The following is a 19545-nucleotide window of genomic DNA, read 5'->3' as shown; positions in this document are numbered from 1 at the left end:
TCGACATCTTCACAAAGCCCCTGTAGGAAGCTAAGTTTTCTCACTTCAAAAACATACTCGGTTTAACCGATATTAATCAGCTCATCTCTTAAAATGTCTAAAAGGAAAATCGGTTCGAACAGACAAAATCGGTAGTTCTTCCTAAACTGTCGAAAACCGAATTCACCAAGGTACCTATTGAAGAACCCTTTGTCTATCAGTTACAGTTAATCGACCGGTTACTTAGTGCATGCACCAATTAACCGCATCGGAACAAATAACTGAAAAACCAACCGGTTTGGAAATAGTATACTCCGGATTATTTGGCTTCTGAACATAAATGGAATAATTATCTGTGTTTAGATTTATCTGTTCTGAAAAGATACCTTTTCAAAGCAAAATGGTCATACCTCAAAAGACGTGAAAATATGGTAGCTTTCACCGTCCAGGCCTATGACTCACATCCTAGGTTGTAGACATGCTTATTTCATGCAATATGTTTTATCCTATGGTTAATAGATCCGATCACCTGCTATACACTGGATAATACATTCATCCCTCCACTAATATATAAGTTAGGCAAACATCAGACAAAATACTCACAAGCATCAACTTATCCTCTCACTAAGACAAATATGTCTCAGTTTCCAAACATTCTTCAAGTTGATTTCGATTCAGCTCAAAGTACAGAGCATTATGAAATCTTCAAAATGCTCAAGTCGCTTGAAGACACCGGTATAAAATATTTTTTATATGACAAACATGTCATCTTTCCCTAAACCGTCCTGGAGTTCTTCTATAACGCCAGAGTTTTCCGAGGTACCCCTCACTTTGACACCCTCATTCAATCTAGGGTCGGAGGGACCGTGTTTGATTTTTCGGAGAGTGACTTCGCCAGATGCTTCGATCTTCCAAAACAAGGGCTCACCGACTTAAACGTTCCGGTCGAACTAAAGGCCGAAATTTCCCTAAGCTTCTCTCGGTCAAACCGTCCGGTCAGTGACCACGGTGCTAGGTCATCATTGAGAGCTGAATACCAGCTTCTCAATGATATCATCGGTCGGGGCATCCTAGGAAAGGATGTGACCAACACCTACTGTGCTACAGCTTTCAATATGATGACCGCTATCACAACGGATACGCCGGTCAACTAGTCCAGGGTGTTGTTCGATGTCCTGATCTGGATGATCAGCATTCGCCAAACCGGACTCATTCCCCAAATCAACTGCCTACTCATGGAACTCGGGGTTCCACTCTGTCCGGGTGAAGAACTGAATCAGGCCTAGGTCATCACCAAGGAAGTTGCCGACTCGTTCTATGAGCAGTTCGAGAAGGCCTGGAAAAGGAAGAACCGACACCTCAACTCCTCCGGCAATTAAGTCACTCCTTTCTACAACCGGTCATTTTGCTGTACGTACCGGTTGTATTGTCATCCTACTCCATTATGATCTTTTTCGGTTAATTTATGTGTTTCTTTCGGTTTGTTGTAACTTCAATCTCATTAATGAAAAGTAACTTTCAAATTCCAACTACATGGAAAATTACACAAACTAGTTACTTTCTAACTAGATTCTCCACATCGAGCTCCGCAACCGGTCAAAAGTAACTCCTTCCCAAGGAGTTTTGGAAACATAAATATTCCCAACACTAATAAGACAAAACGAAATATCAACATTAAATGCCCCTATTCTCCCTCCAATCTCAAATCTATATAAGGAACCTCATTCATCCATTGAGCATACCTCCAAACCACTTTTAATTTCTTAAACTCTTTCTCTCTCTTAGACATGAAAGAATGTCTAACCGTACTCTAAGAAATTATCTATGCATCGATTTCAACTCCGTCCTCAAGATTGAGGATATTGAAGTAAAGGAACTCCTCTTTGAATCCCTCATCGACACCGGCCTTAGTGTTTTTCTCGGAGAAGTCGGACTCGTCTTCATTCTAGAGGTAATGGAATTCTACAATAATGCTATCATATCTGGCGATGCCATTATCTCCATGGTGAAAAATCACCACCTTGTTCTTTGCGAAAGCGAATTCTCCCGGATGTTCAGACTGCCCACTGAAGGATTCTCTAATTTCCCGTCCCGGGTGGGGAGTGCTGCAGCTGAATATGCCGAAATGTTCTCTGGAACCGAAGTGTCGGTTGAGAACAACCGCCTAAAAACCCGCCGCGCCCGTCACATCCAACTCCTTCACGAGATCGTCAACCGATCTATAATCTGACAATCTCCGAACCAACATTATTCTAAGAAATTCTTCGACATGATGACCTACATCATCAACAATACCCCCATCAACTGGTCATCGGTCATCTTCAATAACCTGAAGACAATGGTCGAGACAAAGAGTTTCGGATATGCCCCTCACATTAGCCGATTCCTTCGTACACACCACACAAATCTTGGACCGGGTACCCCGGTGTGCTTCTCAAGTGTTCTCCACAAGGAAATGGTGACGGACAGACTCTCTAAAATGATTGTTACATAAGTCTATTACTTTATGTACTGTAAACCGATCGTGTATCGGTATCTGTTATGTCCTTCTTTTTAATCAAATGATTTAAATCAATGAGTTCAAAATTCGGTAAAATCAAATTCGGTTCAGAATCGCAAAATTAAAAATCGGTCTAAAAGTTCAACCGGTTAACCGTAATCCGAGTCATCTCCGGTTAAATAACCGTCTCATGAATAGAACGGTTACATTAAATAACCGCTTCATCGCCGGTTAAATAACCGCATCAAAAGCCCGCTCAAACTTCCCGCCTATCGTTTGCCGCCCAAAGCCTTTTGGAGGAAAAATTCCCGCCCAAACTTGACGTGACAGTTTGCGGCGGTTGAAATTCCAACCCGCGACTATAAATATGGTCCTTAACCATTTTATTTCATTCTTACGCGAAACGGCTTTCTCTCTCTAGCTTTCGAACCTCTCAAACCTCTCAATCTCTCGATCTCTCGGATCTTCAACCTACAATGGGTCGTGAAACTGTGCTTTTCACTCACATCGTCTAGGTCGACTTCGATGAAATTCGGGCAAATGGATCGGCGGAAGCAAAACGGGTATTAACCCAACTCTCTGAGTCCGGTCTTGAACACTTCTTGAACGGACCGTTCGTCTTGTATCAAGAGGCGGTCACCGAGTTCTTTCAGACCGCCGCACTCACCGAAGGGACGATAACCGCAACTGTAGGCGGAAAACCGTTCAAACTCACCAAGGAGTCAGTTGTTGATGTACTACATCTACCAACCGAGGGGAGCGACTTCTCGGTGGTCACATACGAGGTGACATTCCAAGCAGTTTGCCGAGATGTTTCGGATACGGTGGTACCAATAGCAGTATCTGGTAAGAAAACCTCACTTAAACCGAAATTTAGACTGCTGTGCGAGATTCTGTCTAAGTCGGTTCAAGCGCGGGGAGGCAACTATGATAGCCTCACCCGAATGAAGATTGATATGATTGCCGGTTTAGTCAACGGCACCAAAATTAACTGGGCAAAAGTGATCTTCTCCAACTTATGTGAGATGGTGGATCCGACATCCAAACGGTCATGGGGATACGCCGTTCCACTCGGCAAACTAATGCGTCATTTCAACGCTGACACTGGCCCCGGTGTTTTTCTTCCGCCCAGCAAAATCGTAAAATCTCATCAATTCATTAGACCGGAGGAGAAACAGGGCAAAAAGAAGGTCTCTGGTTCTACAAGCGACCGAAAGAAGAGACAAGCTAGAAAGAAAACGGCTTCGGCCAAAGATAAATCTGGAAGCAATATGGATCAGCAACCGACTAGATCGGCTAATCCACAGTCCGACACCCTCCATACCGAAAATTCGGCATCTAGCTCTAGTCGGACTCTTTCACATCACACCGAGGAGAATCGGACTAGTAAAGGGAAAGAGCCAGTGGTCGAAGAACAGTCGTCCAGAATCAATAATGACGAATCCGGTCCGACTGGGCATCCGGAAATCGGGGATGAACACATTCGGAAAATGGGTGAGGACCTCGTCAAACAAATCATGAATGAAATTCACATTCAGGCTCACGCTGCAAGCAACGTCTACTTTCAATGGGCCCTGAACCGGCAAGAAATTTTCTATACCAACATGCTACCGGAGCATCCTGCTGACCGGAGATACGAAGCATTGGTTGAGATGGAAGTGGAAGTCATCAACCTTACAAAGGCTCAGAGCGTCTTAACCGCTCTTCGAAGAGGTAAAATGGTCGAACCGCATGCCCGGTTACTAGGGCTCACCGAACATATTCAACTTCTGCGTGAAAGACATATCCCAGGGACGGCGGAATCTCAGTTCGAGCTCTTAGTGTTGGATATGCTAGCGGTCAAGGAACGGGAACTGACCGACGAGTTGGCACAGTTGGAGGCGGAACATGAGCACCAAGAAGTGTCAACCTTCTCCAGATCTAATCCGGAGGATGAGGGCGGTCAGAATCCTGAGGGCGGTCCGAATCCTGAGGAGGGTCCATATCCGGCCGAAGACGAGCATATCTCTCCTCAACCGGAAGCTATACTCAACGACACCGACCTCGGGACGGGTACACAGCCCGCTGATCAGCGAGTATCTCTTCAAACCGACAATGAATCTGTACCGGCTGTCACGGAAGAAAGGGTCAAGGATCTAATCGAGGAATTTGTCAATGTCGCCATCAGGCCATGGCAAAAGAAGATAAAAGAAACTGCGACAAAATCCATCGAAATGATCGAGTCCACCGATAAACGGCTGGAAGCCGCGGTTGGACGAATTACGTCCATTGAGGACAAATACGGTCTTACCGATCTTCTGTTCAGCGACACAACCGACAGAACTGAGGTACTAGAGACCGTGAGTAAGAAGTTGGAAACCGATCTCGCTCATACAAGCCAAATGGTCGGTTTGATAGACCTACATCTTATAACATCCGACCAATCGCTGAAAAAGATTGAAGGGGATCTGTCCCAATCTGGTGTCCAGGCCGGATCCACACTTGAGAGAGTGGCATTGCTTGAGGAGAAGCATGCCAAGTCCGAGGCCGATCTAAAAGCGGTCACCGAACAGCTGGCGGAGATGGTAGCGGCGAAGCTGGCAGCCGACAAAGCACTTGAGGAAGCAAATGTGCTTGCGGCTCGGCAGATTCAAGATGCCTTGGACGAGCAAGCCCGGCTTCAAAAGGAAACGGCAGAGGCGGATGCGAACCTGGCCGGACATATGCAAACAATAGAAAACATTGCACTGGCCATAGCGGTTTAGCAAAATGAAGATGCGGCTCGACTAATCGGCCAACAGTCAGCATACAATGAGTTCGTCGAGGCTCATAAGAAGTCCAAAGCTGTTGCTTCCCCTTCCGGACCAACTACAAGAAAAAGAAAGGCTCCTACCAAGAGGGCGGCAATTTCAAAGCTATTGGACAGCGTTGCTGACACAGTTGTCGATCCCCGAATCAACCCGGTTTCGTAAGACAACGACGAACTCGAAGATGGATTTGTACCGCTGGTCAAAAGACCGCGAGGCCTCGATGTACCCCCACTAAGATCGGTTGCTCCACCGGCCACACCTTTCACCGGCACTTCAGGCGGTAAAGGATCCTCCTCCAGACCTGGCGTCGATCCTAGCAATCCGGGCGAGGGAACGGTGAATGCAGAAATGCTTTCCAAATACCTGCCCAAGAAAAAGAGATAGAAGCTTTTATTTAATTCTTGCCTATGTTTAACTTAGTATAATTTTATATATATATATATCAAGTATTTTTGGAAACCGGCCTACATTTGCATTCTTACAAGGTTTTGAATATTTTAAATAAAATAATCAAAAAGGGAGAAATTGATAAGATACAAATATAAATTTTTTAATTTTTCTCAAAAAAATTTCCAAAATTTTTCGAAAAATTCTTCTAAGTCAATTTCCAAAAATCCGGCCAAATAAACTTTTAAAACAACCGGCCTACATTTTAAATCCTTACATGGTTTTGAATATTTTAAATAAAATAATCCAAAAGGGAGAAATTGTTAGATAAAATTAGACCAGTTAAATAGAACCTAACAAAAACAAACTTCCTGTGCAGGAACGGTTAAAGAATCCAACTGGTCAAATAATTCAACCGGTCAAACAACCCAACCGACCAAAAACCTAACCGAGCAGAAAGACAAGACCGGTCAGTAGAAAAGACCAAAACCGGAAGCCATCTAGTTAACCTAAATAACCGATCGGTGCAAATAGATACTTTGAGTATTTGTTAAAGATGATACCAAAAGACAGATCCTAGTATTGCTATATTCATACAAGTCTGAGGACAATCTGCAGGCTGCAGAAGACCGTCCGACAAGATCTTTCCACTCCGGGATAAATCAGAGACGCAATCCTCCAGGTGCAAGTAACTATCCAACCGACAGTTGCCATATTAAGTAAAAGACAAACCTAGCCGGTTTGACCTATACACTGGAAGCCTAGACTGTCAGGTCTGAATCACTGAACCTTTGCTCAACCAATCAGATTCAAGGTGATGAAATATGACCATTGGCACATTTCACCTATAAAAGAAGAAGCTCAAGAGGAATAAATACAGTCCTAAAAAAGGGTTCGAGCAACAAGTTACAAGAGTTACTAAGTTCCACCAACCACAAGCTCTAAGAGTTATTACAAGTTTATCTCTCTAAGGTCAAAAAGAGCTCAAGTGTTTATTTGTAGTAAGATTACAATTTCGGTTAAAATTGTACGGGTGTTATCGAGCAGAAAATAAGTCTCGATCGGATTGTCTTTGTGTATTCATTAGTGAATATCATTCTCGCGGTTTCGAGAGGAAGGGGTGGCGTAGGAGTTTCATCTCCGAACATCCATAAAAACCTGTCTTGTTATTTACTTTCTGCCGGCCTTACACTCTAACCGATTCTACCTAAACTGACTTACTGAATCCCAAACCGACCCACCATACTCCAAACCGACCTTATCCAAATCCGGTTCTGTCCATCCTGTGTGTGTGCTGCTTTAACCTGAAACAAATCACTTTTGCACTTGAACTCGGTTCAAGGGTTTGTGACAGTTTGTGTACTATTGAAACCCCGGTTCTAATTTCTAACCGGATTAAGCGTCAATCGTTAAGTGAAACGCGTTAACCGGCCAGACCCCGGTCCGCCAGCCCCGATGTAGATCCTAACAGGTCAGATGATGAAAGACTACTTGGAACAATGAGTTCTCATATCGATTGGATGATGAGGAATTGCTGGAAAACATTGAGTTCTCATATCGATGCAATGATGAGAGACTGCTAGAATTATTGAGTTTTCATATCAATGCGGTGATGAGGAATCACTAGAATATTGAGTTCTCATATCAATGCGATGATGAGGAACTTCTAGAATTATTGAGTTCTGAAATCGACGTGATAATGAGAGACTACTGGAATCATTAAGTTCTCATATTGATGTGATGATGAGAGACTGATGGAAATATTGAATTCTCATGTCAACGTGATGATAAGAGACTATTAAAAAAACATTGAGATCTCATATCGATGTGGTGATGAGGAACTACTTAAGACACCTTGAGTTCTCATATCGACACGATGATGGGAGACTAATGGAAAACAATGAGCTCTCATATCGATGCGATAATGGGAGATTATCGGGGACAATGAGTTCTCATATAGAACATATGATGAAGAATTTCTGGAAACAATGAGTTCTCATATCGATAGATGATGAGAGAGTACTGTAGACAACTTGTGTTCTCATATCGATGCGATGATGAGAGACTATTGAGAAACATTGAGTTCTCATGTCGATGCGTTGATGAGAAACTACTGGAATCACTAAGTTCTCAAATTGATGCGATGTTGAGTAACTGTTGGAAACATTGAGTTCTCATATTGATCGTTGATGAGAGACTGCTATAGACATTTTGAGTTCTTATATCGATGCGATAATGAGAGACTACTGGGAAACATTGAGTTCTCATATCGATCTGATGATGAGAAACTACTCGAAGCACTAAGTTCTCATATCTATGTGTGTTATGAGAAACTTTCGGAAACAATGAGATCTAATATTGATCGATGATAAAACACTACTAAAGACAACCTGAGTTCTCACATCGATGCGATGATGAAAGACTACTGAGAAATATTGAGTTCTCGTATCAATGAGATGATGATAGACTGTTGGAAAACATTGAGTTCTCATATCGATGAGATGATGTGAGACTGCTAGAAAACAATGAGTTCTTTTATCGAAGATTGATGAGAAACTATCGGAAATAATGAGTTTGTAATTCGATTTACAAGTTCAAATTGAAATTTTTATATTTCAGTTTGATCAATCTTATATAATATCTGATTGTTCAATTTTTCAATTGAAAAACGATCATAAGATCATTTATAAGCTTTCAATCGAAACAAATCTGAATCAATCGATCCAAATCAAAATTCGCAAATTAGATTTGGAAAATTTTCAAAATTGGGTTTATGTTCTTGTGTTATAACTCAATAACAACAACCCAAAAATCCTCCTAATACGTTTCTAAGGATGTTAGAAACATATTTAAGCCAATTACAAGCAATCTCGATCATGTTTAATCAAAAACTAAATTTTCATAAAAAAGAATTTCAGTTCTTTAATTGTTCAAAGTGAAAAACTAATGTTCATATTTTGGTTTCATTCAATCATATGAAGTATAAAGAAACTATTGGCAAGCTCCTTACGCTTCATTAAACCTTATAAAACAAAAACACGTTCTTACTTCAAAATTATTTGATTTGAATGGAACATCATCCCTATCGAATGATGCATCGGGATAATGTTATAAATGATCATTAGGACCACGTGAAGTTGGGATTAGGGCCCTAGTCGAAATCATCAAACATGTAGTTTGATGTTCTTGATGACCGACTAAGGGCGACCTGGGTTCGATTTCCGACCGAGAAATCAAACCTTCCCCTACACCCAACCGAGAATTTCTAACCCCGGTCGAGGAAATCTAGCCTAGGACCGAGAGCTCATCGCACCCCAACTGAGGAATTTCGCACCCAACCGAGAACTCCTAATCTAGGATTGAGAGCTCCTCGATTGAGGATAATTAGCCTAGGACTAAGAGCTCCCTCACACCCGACCAAAGAATCTCGAACCCGATCGAGGAATCCTAACCCAAGACCGGGAGCTCCCCGCACCTCGACCACGGACACTTCGCACCCGACTGAGAATACGTATTCCAAGACTAAGAGCCTCCCGCACCTTGATCGAGAGTTTCTCACACCCGACCGAGAGGTTCGACCCAAACCGATTTTAGCCCAAGACCGAGGGATCAACAACCTGGACCAAAAGGACCGGTATTTGGGTATGTTTGGTTGGAATTTTAATTTTAAAAGTTATTTTCTTAATTTGGAATCCCAAACAATTTTTAGAAATTTGAAAAAATTTGAAAATAATTTGAAAATATGTTTAGAGTATTTTCATAAAAAATATATTTTGATAAGGGTTTGTTTGGTATTTATTTTTAAATTATAATAACTTAAACTAATAATTTTCAGGTACTTTCCTCAACAACTATTTACGTGTTTATAGGTACCAGCATTTAAATATTATTTTATAATTTTAAATGCAAGAAAAACATGTGCATGTTTATGACATATGAAAAATAATTTATTAAATAAAACTTAATAAAATTATTTTTTTTCAAAACCCAAGATTTTATAAAATATATATTGTTTTTAGGTTCGAAGGATATAATTTTAAAGCTATTTTCGAGTATCACCAAACAGATAAATTAAAAAATCTGTAGTCAAATATATGTTTGTATACGTACACTTAATATTTTGTTGATTTTAAAATTAAAAAAAAATTAATTTACAACTCTTTTATAAATAAATAATATTTTTATATAATTATTTTTAACTAATTTAAAATAGGAAAATTTTAATTTGATTATTTCATATTTAAAAAGATTATTTTAAAATGACCACAAAGAATTAATTATTATAATTAATTTTAAAATATCGTACATATTTTTATAAATCTTTTAAAATAATGTTTTATTAAAAAAGATTTCTCGATACACAAATTGAGTTTAAAATATATACTTTTCCGGGACATGGGTTATATATATATATATATATAATTTTAAAATATACATTATTTTTATATAAAAGAATTATATACATATGAAAAAAATTTAAATTTTTTAATTATTTTTCTTTTAAAAATTTTATTCTTTATTACTTATTATAAAATATATTATTTATTAGACAATGTTTACTCGCGCATTATTTCAGATCACATTTAAAATAATTAGACGACTTTTACTTACGCATTATTTCAGACCAAGACCAGGTCTAAAGTAATTAGACGACATTTAGCATTATTTTAGACCATGTCTAAAGTAATTAGACAACGTTCGAATAAACATACTTATTTTGTACCTCTACAACCGCAAATAATCCAATTTATTTTTATTAAAACCAAATCATTAAAACTATGTTATACATATACTCTTAAATTAATTAATTATTTCTTTTTTAATTAATTATTTCTTTTCTTTATTTAATTTAATTCAACATAATTATTAAGTGCATATGAAATTGAATGAGAAGAAATTCAAATTTGGGTTGAATAAAAAATTAATAACTTTTATATTTATTTTTTTAATTATATATATATATTTATTAAATATAATATATATTTTTGTTAATTTCATTTATTTATTCTCCCTAATATTTTTTATTTTAAAAATTCATAAATAAATGAATTAATTATTAATGTAAAATTATATATTTAAAAATTAATAAATTAAAAAAAAAGAGAAATAATTAGTTAAAGTAAAAAAAAAAATTAATTTTTATATTTAATTTGTATTCTTTTATATATATATATATATATATATATATATATATATATATATATATATATATATATATATATATATATATATATATATATATATATATATTTAAAACATTTATATTTATATATTTTGTTAATTCATTTATTTATCCTTTATATTATTATTTAAAAAATATATAAATAAAGTTGAAGTAAAATATATTAATATATATTTTAAAATAAATAAATAAAAAATAATTAATGAAGAGAAAAGTACGCTTATTGAGAAAGTTCTAATCAACCTTTTTCTTTCATTTTTTTTTTCTTATCATTAATCTATATTTAAAAAATAAAAAAGTAATGTTAGATTAATTAATTAATTAATTAAATAAATAAATAAATAAATAAATAAAATAAGTAAGATCTCGTGCTTGGAAAGAAATCATCTAGATTATGAATTTAAATCTTATTAAATGTTTTATATATTTAAAATTTAAAATTTTGTTAACTAGATTATGAATTCAAATCTTATTAAATGTATTTTACATTTAAAATTTATATATATATATATATTTTTTTTTACTTTATTGAGAACAAATATTTTAATATTACAGTTAATAAATTAAATAATTTTATAATTAAAATATAACTGACAAATATATTATTTTATAGGATAAAAATATATTATTTTATCTCAGATTATTTGAAATATATATATTTAAAGAAAAAGTGATTATTTTAAATTATTTAAATATTTGTTTATATTCAAGTTTTTTATAAAAAGTAAAAGCCCTATAACCAAGTGAATTAAAGTTGAATTAAAGTTATGAAATTTATCCTTGTGCCGTGGATTTTGTTTAAGTTGACTGATAGAACAAACCGCGTCAGGATACACTTACGTAGGAAATTCAGTTGATCAAAATTGTTTAACAAAGAAGAATTTGTTCGATTTCCTAAGTCAATTTCAGTTTTTCTCCAAAACCCAGATTTTCTTTTCTTGCCCATAATCTGCTTGAATTAGCTTCATCGGAATCTGTAAAAGGGTGAGAGAAACCAGAGTACGACGATGAAGAAGATGAAGATGGAGATTCCATCATCAGTAGCGGCTATGTCCATTGTCTGCTTCCTCTTTACTGCAACTTTTCATTTCTCTCTATCGGCATCCGAATCGGTCAACGCGTCCATCTTCATCCCCGGCTCATCTTTAGTTTTTCCTATCCAGGGAGATATTTCTCGTAATGGGTATTTCTCTAATCGTTCGAATTATTTGGTTAATTAGATTTCAATGGGTTCTAAGATTAATTTTACCTTGTTTCAAATGCAGCTTTTATAGCACTATGCTATATTTTGGAAATCCTCCTAAACCTTTCATACTTGACATAGATACAGGAAGTGACCTTACTTGGGTTCAATGTGCAGCTTCATCTCATGCAAGGTTACTCAAAGTATGTTTGTCTTTATTTGAAAACACTTGTTCAGATTTCTATAGTCTTGCTTTCAGATTTCTGATTCTGTTTTTGCCATGTTTGTGCAGGCTCCTAATAAGCCATACATTCCAAATAAAAATGTTGTGTTTTGTAAAGACCCTTTATGTCCGTTTGTTCATCAATATTCAAGCAACGTTTGTAAGTCTCCAAGTGATCAATGTGACTATGAGGTTCAATATGCAGATTATGGTTCTTCTCTTGGTGTGATTGTCAAAGATGTTGTTCCTCTCAGATTCAGCAATGGCTCCAGTCAGAAACCATTATTGGCATTTGGGTGTGTATTCTTTCTCTTTTTTTATTGTATAATAATAGAATTGGATGGACTAACCACTTTGGGTAGCTCATAGTCATAGGCTTGGACTAAGGGGTTTACTATCAATGTGGCTTGATTAAAGTGGGAGGTCTTGGTTTTAATGATTTTATCGATGTGATTTGATGGATGAAGTAATTGATAATGAGATTTTAGTTTAGTTACATTTAATCTTAATAAATCACATCAAACAAGACCAGAAAAAACATAACCATGACTTCTTTTTTGCCTCTACAAGACCAAAAGCAAGTCTTTTCAAACGAAAATGAACAAAAACTAGCTAAGACAAGTGTTAGTGGTTTAAGAAAAACCAACCACTCCTTGTACAAAGATTAACCCAAGAAGGGACCGTGTCCTATACTTGTATTGTGCTGTTGTTTTTCTTTTAATGTCTTAAATTTTTTTATATACTAATAGATAGTTATGAAACAGTTTCTTTTGCTGTTCAATCATCCAATTTGCTTTTGGATTTATTTCTTTATGTCTTTTTGTTATTAAGTCATCTTTTGGACTCATTGTATGCCATTTCAGGTGCGGATATGACCAAGAATTTGCAGGCCCTTTCTCTCCTCCTTATGTTGATGGTGTTCTTGGACTTGGGCATGGAAAAGCAAGCATAGTATCTCAGCTAAGCAAAATGGGCATGATAAAGAATGTAATCGCCCATTGTTTGCCATCCCAAGGAAACGGGTATCTTTTCCTTGGAGATGGTCTCGTCCCCAAAGGACTTGTATGGACAAAGATTTCTCCCAATTCTATGTGAGTATAAAGAGGAAAAACATTTGAATTCTACTACATTAACAGAATTTTCAGTCTTCTAACTACAAATCGCAGGAACCATTATGTTGTAGGCCCAATGGACCTCCTAAAAGGAAAAACGGTTGGTGCAAGCGGTCTTCAAATTGTTTTTGATAGTGGGAGTACTTACACTTACTTCAGTCCAAAAGCATATCAATCGACTCTTTCTCTGGTAAGAAGATGATACTATGGGTAGAGAAATTTCTTTGTTTTTATTTTTAATATATATGACTAATGATGACACTTTTGGTTGGTTGCTAGATAACAAAGGACTTAGTAGGAAAACAGTTAAGTTCGGTTAAGGATAGCTCCCTCCCGGTTTGTTGGAAAGGTGTGAAACCATTTAAATCGGTTAATGAAGTGAAATCCCATTTCAGTCCTCTTGTATTGAGCCTTGTATCTAACCGAACAATTGCGTTCGTTTTACCACCTGAAGGGTATATTCTTGTCAATGTAAGTAAAGCTTTATAAATTCTCTGCAAGAGTGAAATTACTGAGGTATTTTTTGAAAATGAACAAAGATCTATTTCTTGCAGTCTATTGGAAATGTATGCTTGGGGATTCTCAATAGCATTGATTCAAAATTGGGAAATGTTAATATAATTGGAGGTAAAATTTACTACAAGGCTAATGGATTATTTTTTTATTTTATTTTTACTTAATTCAATTTTCTATGCATTCACAGACATATCTTTGCAAGATAAACTGGTGGTCTATGACAATGAGAGACAGATGATTGGATGGACTCCTACCAACTGTAATAAGCCTCACAAGCCTTAACAGGCTTGAACCTATATAAAGAAAATTATTGTTCTATAAAATTGTATTAGAATTCAGAGTGTTCAAACAATTATACCAATAATGACTGTGAATTGGTTTGTTGTTTATGAATAATCTGGCTTTTTCTAGGAAATGCGTTGATTGGAATGAAATTTTTGGTATAGAAACAACTCAATTGAAAGGTTTTGGGTATGTTTGGTTGAAGGTATAAAGGGGTACTACACTATTGGTATAGTATAAACTATACCAATAGTGTTTTAATATGGTGTTCTTTTACCTTTTTACTGTTGGTATAAATTATACCCCTAGATAATTTATACCTCATATCTGGTATAAAATAGTAACTAGTCCCCCTTAGGTACAACACTATTCATTATAGTTTAATTTTTAATTATTAATATTATATATAACCTATTATTGTATAATATATTAAATATTTTATTTAGTTTTAATATTATTATTATTATATATAATCATTTTTAATATATATATTTTTTAAAATAGTCAATATTTTAATTAAAAAATATTTATTTATTTTTATAACGATAATTTTATTAATTATTATTTTCTATATTTACTTATATTATAAATAATATTTTTATTTTAGTTTATTTTATTAAAATTATTAATAATATTTAAATTAAATAAACATAATTTATTGTTTATATTATAATTAATTGTTTATATTTTAAATAAATTACATAATTATTAAATAATCACAAAACAATAATTTATAATAATAAACAATATTGTTTATAATATAAATAATTAAATAAAATAATAATATTAATAATAGTTTTAAATTAATATTTATTATTTATACAACTTATACTACATTCTTATACCAAACACAAAATTATAAACCATATACAACTTATACCATTTTTTATAATTCTTACCAAACATCAATAACCTATACAACTTATACTACCCTATATTATTTATACCTCGTTACAATTTATACCTCTATATAACTTATACCCTATATAATTTGTACCACCTACCAAACGCTACCTTATTTATAACATTTTATAATATTAAAGATATTTTCATATTTAACCTAAATAAAACATTTATTTTCATCTAATAATATTTAAAAAAAAAACAATTTAGATTAAAAAATTGTTAATTGGAATTATATTTGTTCCAAAAATGAACCTTGTTCACCATAACTTTTTTTTACCCATTACCCACAGTCATGACACCTTCAATCTCAATATTATTAGTATAAATGGAGCTTTGATAATTTTTTTAAACATGATAGCACTAGGGATGACACTTTCATCCTAATTTTCTATCAAAAAGTCTTTTTAGACATTCCTTTGTTGACTGAAAAAAATAATGTCAGTACAAATATCATTCATTTTCTTCACTAAGAAAATAAATAATTCAATCATTTTTATTCAATTAGTATCATTATTTCATTATGCTAACTCAAGTATAAAGAGTTGGTGTCTAAAACATAAAAATCACGAGTTCTATACTCATTTAAAACATCTTAAGTGAAGCTAAAGTAGATTTAACTTAAAAAAATATCACTAACAACATCAACCTCTGCATGCAACTCTCACGGCCAATTTATTTAGCTTTTTTTTTTATCAAGTAAATATGGTAGGAACATAAAGTTTAAACTATTATTTTAATTAATGCATTTTAAAAAAATCAAGCCAAACACCATTACTGGACTCTACAAATTTAACTTAGTCTATTATCATTTTTGAAATGTTATTCTTAATTATTAGTTAAATCAAATAGAAAAATAAAACCCTAACTTTAGATTGAATGATAGAAAAGAAAAGATGGTATTATTATTTTCAAGGAATAGTTTGAATCATTAATCTCAAGGCATTAATAATAAGAAAGACAAATTGAAATCCTATTTAATCTGATCTCTTTGATTTCTTCCTATAATGGATGATGTTTAGACTCAAGAAGTATAATGAGAAATTGTTGAGTTTGATTTGTTGGTTTCTAAATTTCTAGTAGGAACTCTATCTTGGATGTTGAGTTATTTAAAGTGTACTTTAATATCAACCTACCAGCGAAACACACAAAGCGGAAAGAGCTATAATATTTGATGAGAATAGAGGCAATTTGATTGTTAGTGGAGATATATATATATTAAAACATCTTACTCATATATTATAAATACTGTTTAAACAGTTAGATGTATTAACATTGATATTATTAGCGGAAGCTATATAATACTGGTCAGGTTTAACATATAATTCATATATACATGCTTCTCAATACAGTCAAGAGAAGCTACAACAAGATAAGTTAACTCTATCACCTCTATCATTATTTTATATTAGTCTTATATACATTCTCCATTAAACAGACAAATAAAAATACAAATATTGGGTTTTGGACTCATATTTTATTAGAGTTTATATATTGTAACGAGCTTTAAACCTTTATTGTTCTTAGGAGTAATAGTTTAGTCTTTGAGCTTTGGAGGTACTCCTATAAATAGAGACATTGTAACATAGGGTAACTTAGACCATTATTTCATGAAAAATCAATAGAATGAACGACTCCCCGAGAATGTAGGCATTGTTGGCCGAACCTCGTTATATCTTGTGTTCTTTATTATTCTTTATCGTTTTATCATGTGTTTAGATTAAATCTTTTCTCAATAAGTGGTATCTCAATAAACGTGGTATTCGTCCAAGATGGAAATTGTTGGATTTTGGGCTCATATTTTATTAGAGTTTATATATTATAATGGGCTTTAAGACTTTATTGAGCTTATTAGTAGTAGTTTAGTCTTTTGGTTTTTGATGTACTCTTATAAATAGAGACATTGTAATATAAGGTTACTTGGACCATTATTTCATGAAAAATTAATAGAATGGACGACTCTCCGAGGATGTAGGTATTGTTGACCAAACCTCGTTATATCTTATATTCTTTATTATTCTTAACCACTCACTTTATCTTTATTTTAATGTAAAAGATAAGCCCATGTATTCCTATTTTTTTTTGTAGAATACATAAAATAATTCAAATTATTCAAATTATAACATTAATGGTGAACATATTAATTGTTGTATATATGATATGGTACCATGGTTGATTATTGTTGCTACATTTGAAATAAAATCAATGAAGATAAAAGATTTGAGAAAATAAATTAGGTGTAAATTTATTAATATGGATAATTATAGATAAATTCATCTAAACTTATTCAAATATATATGTATATATATATATAATGTTTAATTTGAATTTACTTGGTTTGTCGGGTCGAGAGCTGTACTTAATATATATATATATATATAAAAAAGTAAATGTATACTTGGGTTGAATCGTGGGTTGACCCGCCCATAAACTTGAAACGGTTAAAAATAAAATAAAAAATGCTATATGTATGTTTTAAATTTGCAACTTAACATAACAAGTAAAATTCTTTAACCAAGTGTGATTGTGATGTGCTTTGTCAAGAGATAATATGCCGGTAACAAATAAGAGTGGTTATAAAATATGAATTAAATATTTGATTGATCAAAGTGTGAGGTCACGAGGTTAAATGTTGATTGAGATTGTTGGTTTGTTTTCATAGGGATAAGAGACATGTGATTAGAATGTGCTTTATTGAGGAATAAGAGGTTGGTAATAAAAGATCTTGAGATCACAAGATTTGATGTCGATTAGGTACTGTTGAAATTGTCATGATGTTTGACATCACGATGATGGCTAAAACAATTTTAGTATCTTAATAGTATTTTAAAATTTTTATTGATTATTAGTTGGTCCTAAACTCTTTAAGACCGAAATTAACTTAAAAAAGAGGTATTAATGTTACAAGTTATAATTATGTTAATTTAGAGACAAAGAAATGTAGTTTGATTTTAAAAAAGTAATTATTGTATATAAAAATTAATTATTATTTTAAGGACTAATCTATATATATAATAGAGTAATGATATATAGCAAAAATTTAGTTTCATGAATGTTATCAAGAATAATGTGTCAGAATTTGAGTGAAATTGAAAAATGAAAATTCTCTCTCCTCAAATGGTTAATTAAAAATGATGTTTGTTTCATGCACACACTTCATATAGACATTCACTCTTTCTCCTAGTCAAATATACATTTACTATCACCTAATCAAATAAAACATGCTCTCTCTCATTATTTTATTCTCTTGTAGTCAGTGTCGTTCTTGAGATTTTTTAGACCTTAGGCGAAAGCACAAAATTGGGCCCTATGCATAAACTTCACTTGTGTTTCACCGTTGATCTTCAATAACCTTCCAATATCTACAAAGATGCAACATAAATTGTCAACGAAAGTTACTTCTTCTTGCATTTTTAGATGCGAAATCATTGATAATTGTATCGTAATCAATATATTCCAAAAAATATTTTTCAATACATAAAATAGCAAGTCCATTCAATCTATCTTGAGACATCGAAGATCTTATATAATTTTTCAATAATTTTAACTTAAAAAAACTTCTTTCAGCAGAAGCTACCGTAATAGGCAATGTTAGTAAAATTTGATATACAATAGAGACATTAGGATAGCAATCTATTGACATTACAAAATTAAGAATTTCAGCAGCGAGCATATCCAAACTAGGTAAAACAACTTGTAGTATTTTTAGTTCAGAAAATAAATCACTCAAATTAACATCACACGTACCTTCATGAGAAAATACATTACAAAATGTGCTACACTTTTCTTTTAATTTGCTTTCATTCAATGCCTTCAACTTTCCAGAATTCATAAGGAACCCAAATAAGTCATTAAACTCATTCAATTGTTGAAACCTATGTTTTAGGATGCAATAGACATATCAACCAATACTAAAAAATAGTTGATCCTAAAAGATTCTTTTGGCGATTGTTGTTCAACATTAGAAGTATTATCATCAAAATATTTTCTAGGGATCTTCTTAGCATGTTTAGTCGAAAAAACAGGATCTATGTCCATTTCACATGCAATATCATTTGCAATAATTAAACTAGAGACAAACCCATCTATTCGAAACTTCTCAAAAAATGCATTTAAGCTTTCCAATTGATTAATGGCAGAATCAATACACATAGATGAGGACTGCATGTTCTTACTAACCATATTTATCGCAAACAAGATTTCATACCAAATAACCATACCAAGTATAAATTCAAAACTTTCAATCATTGATGCCAAACTTTCAGATTCACTCTTTGATTTAGCATCAACACAAATATTATACAAGCAAAGCTTTCCTTACCTGAGGAGCTTGAAATCTGAGTGCTTTAACACGAGCCTCCCATCGAGTGTTAGATATGTTCACACACCTCACTAGTAGAGTTATTTGTTCCTGATGACTAGTATCAGGAGTGCAATCAAGAATAACAGAAAAATATTTGGTCTCTTTAACATTCTTTATAATAGAATT

General features: G+C 33.7%; 1 protein-coding gene across 1 annotated transcript; it reads left to right on the top strand.

The window, feature by feature from the left end:
• The first annotated feature begins 11658 nt into the window (after positions 1-11658).
• On the top strand, positions 11659-14339 carry LOC124930941 (aspartic proteinase Asp1-like). The gene is made up of 8 exons (XM_047471317.1): positions 11659-12020; positions 12103-12223; positions 12313-12539; positions 13107-13334; positions 13410-13545; positions 13635-13826; positions 13910-13982; positions 14059-14339. Exons 1-8 carry the CDS (start codon positions 11845-11847, stop codon positions 14151-14153), a joined length of 1248 nt encoding a protein of 415 aa, XP_047327273.1. The 5' UTR covers positions 11659-11844; the 3' UTR covers positions 14154-14339.
• Positions 14340-19545: the final 5206 nt, after the last annotated feature.

The sequence above is a fragment of the Impatiens glandulifera genome, chromosome 3 (genome assembly GCF_907164915.1).
Source record: "Impatiens glandulifera chromosome 3, dImpGla2.1, whole genome shotgun sequence".
Taxonomy (NCBI): domain Eukaryota; kingdom Viridiplantae; phylum Streptophyta; class Magnoliopsida; order Ericales; family Balsaminaceae; genus Impatiens; species Impatiens glandulifera.
Note: the sequence above shows the minus strand (reverse complement) of the source record. Positions and strands in the feature narration are given on the sequence as shown.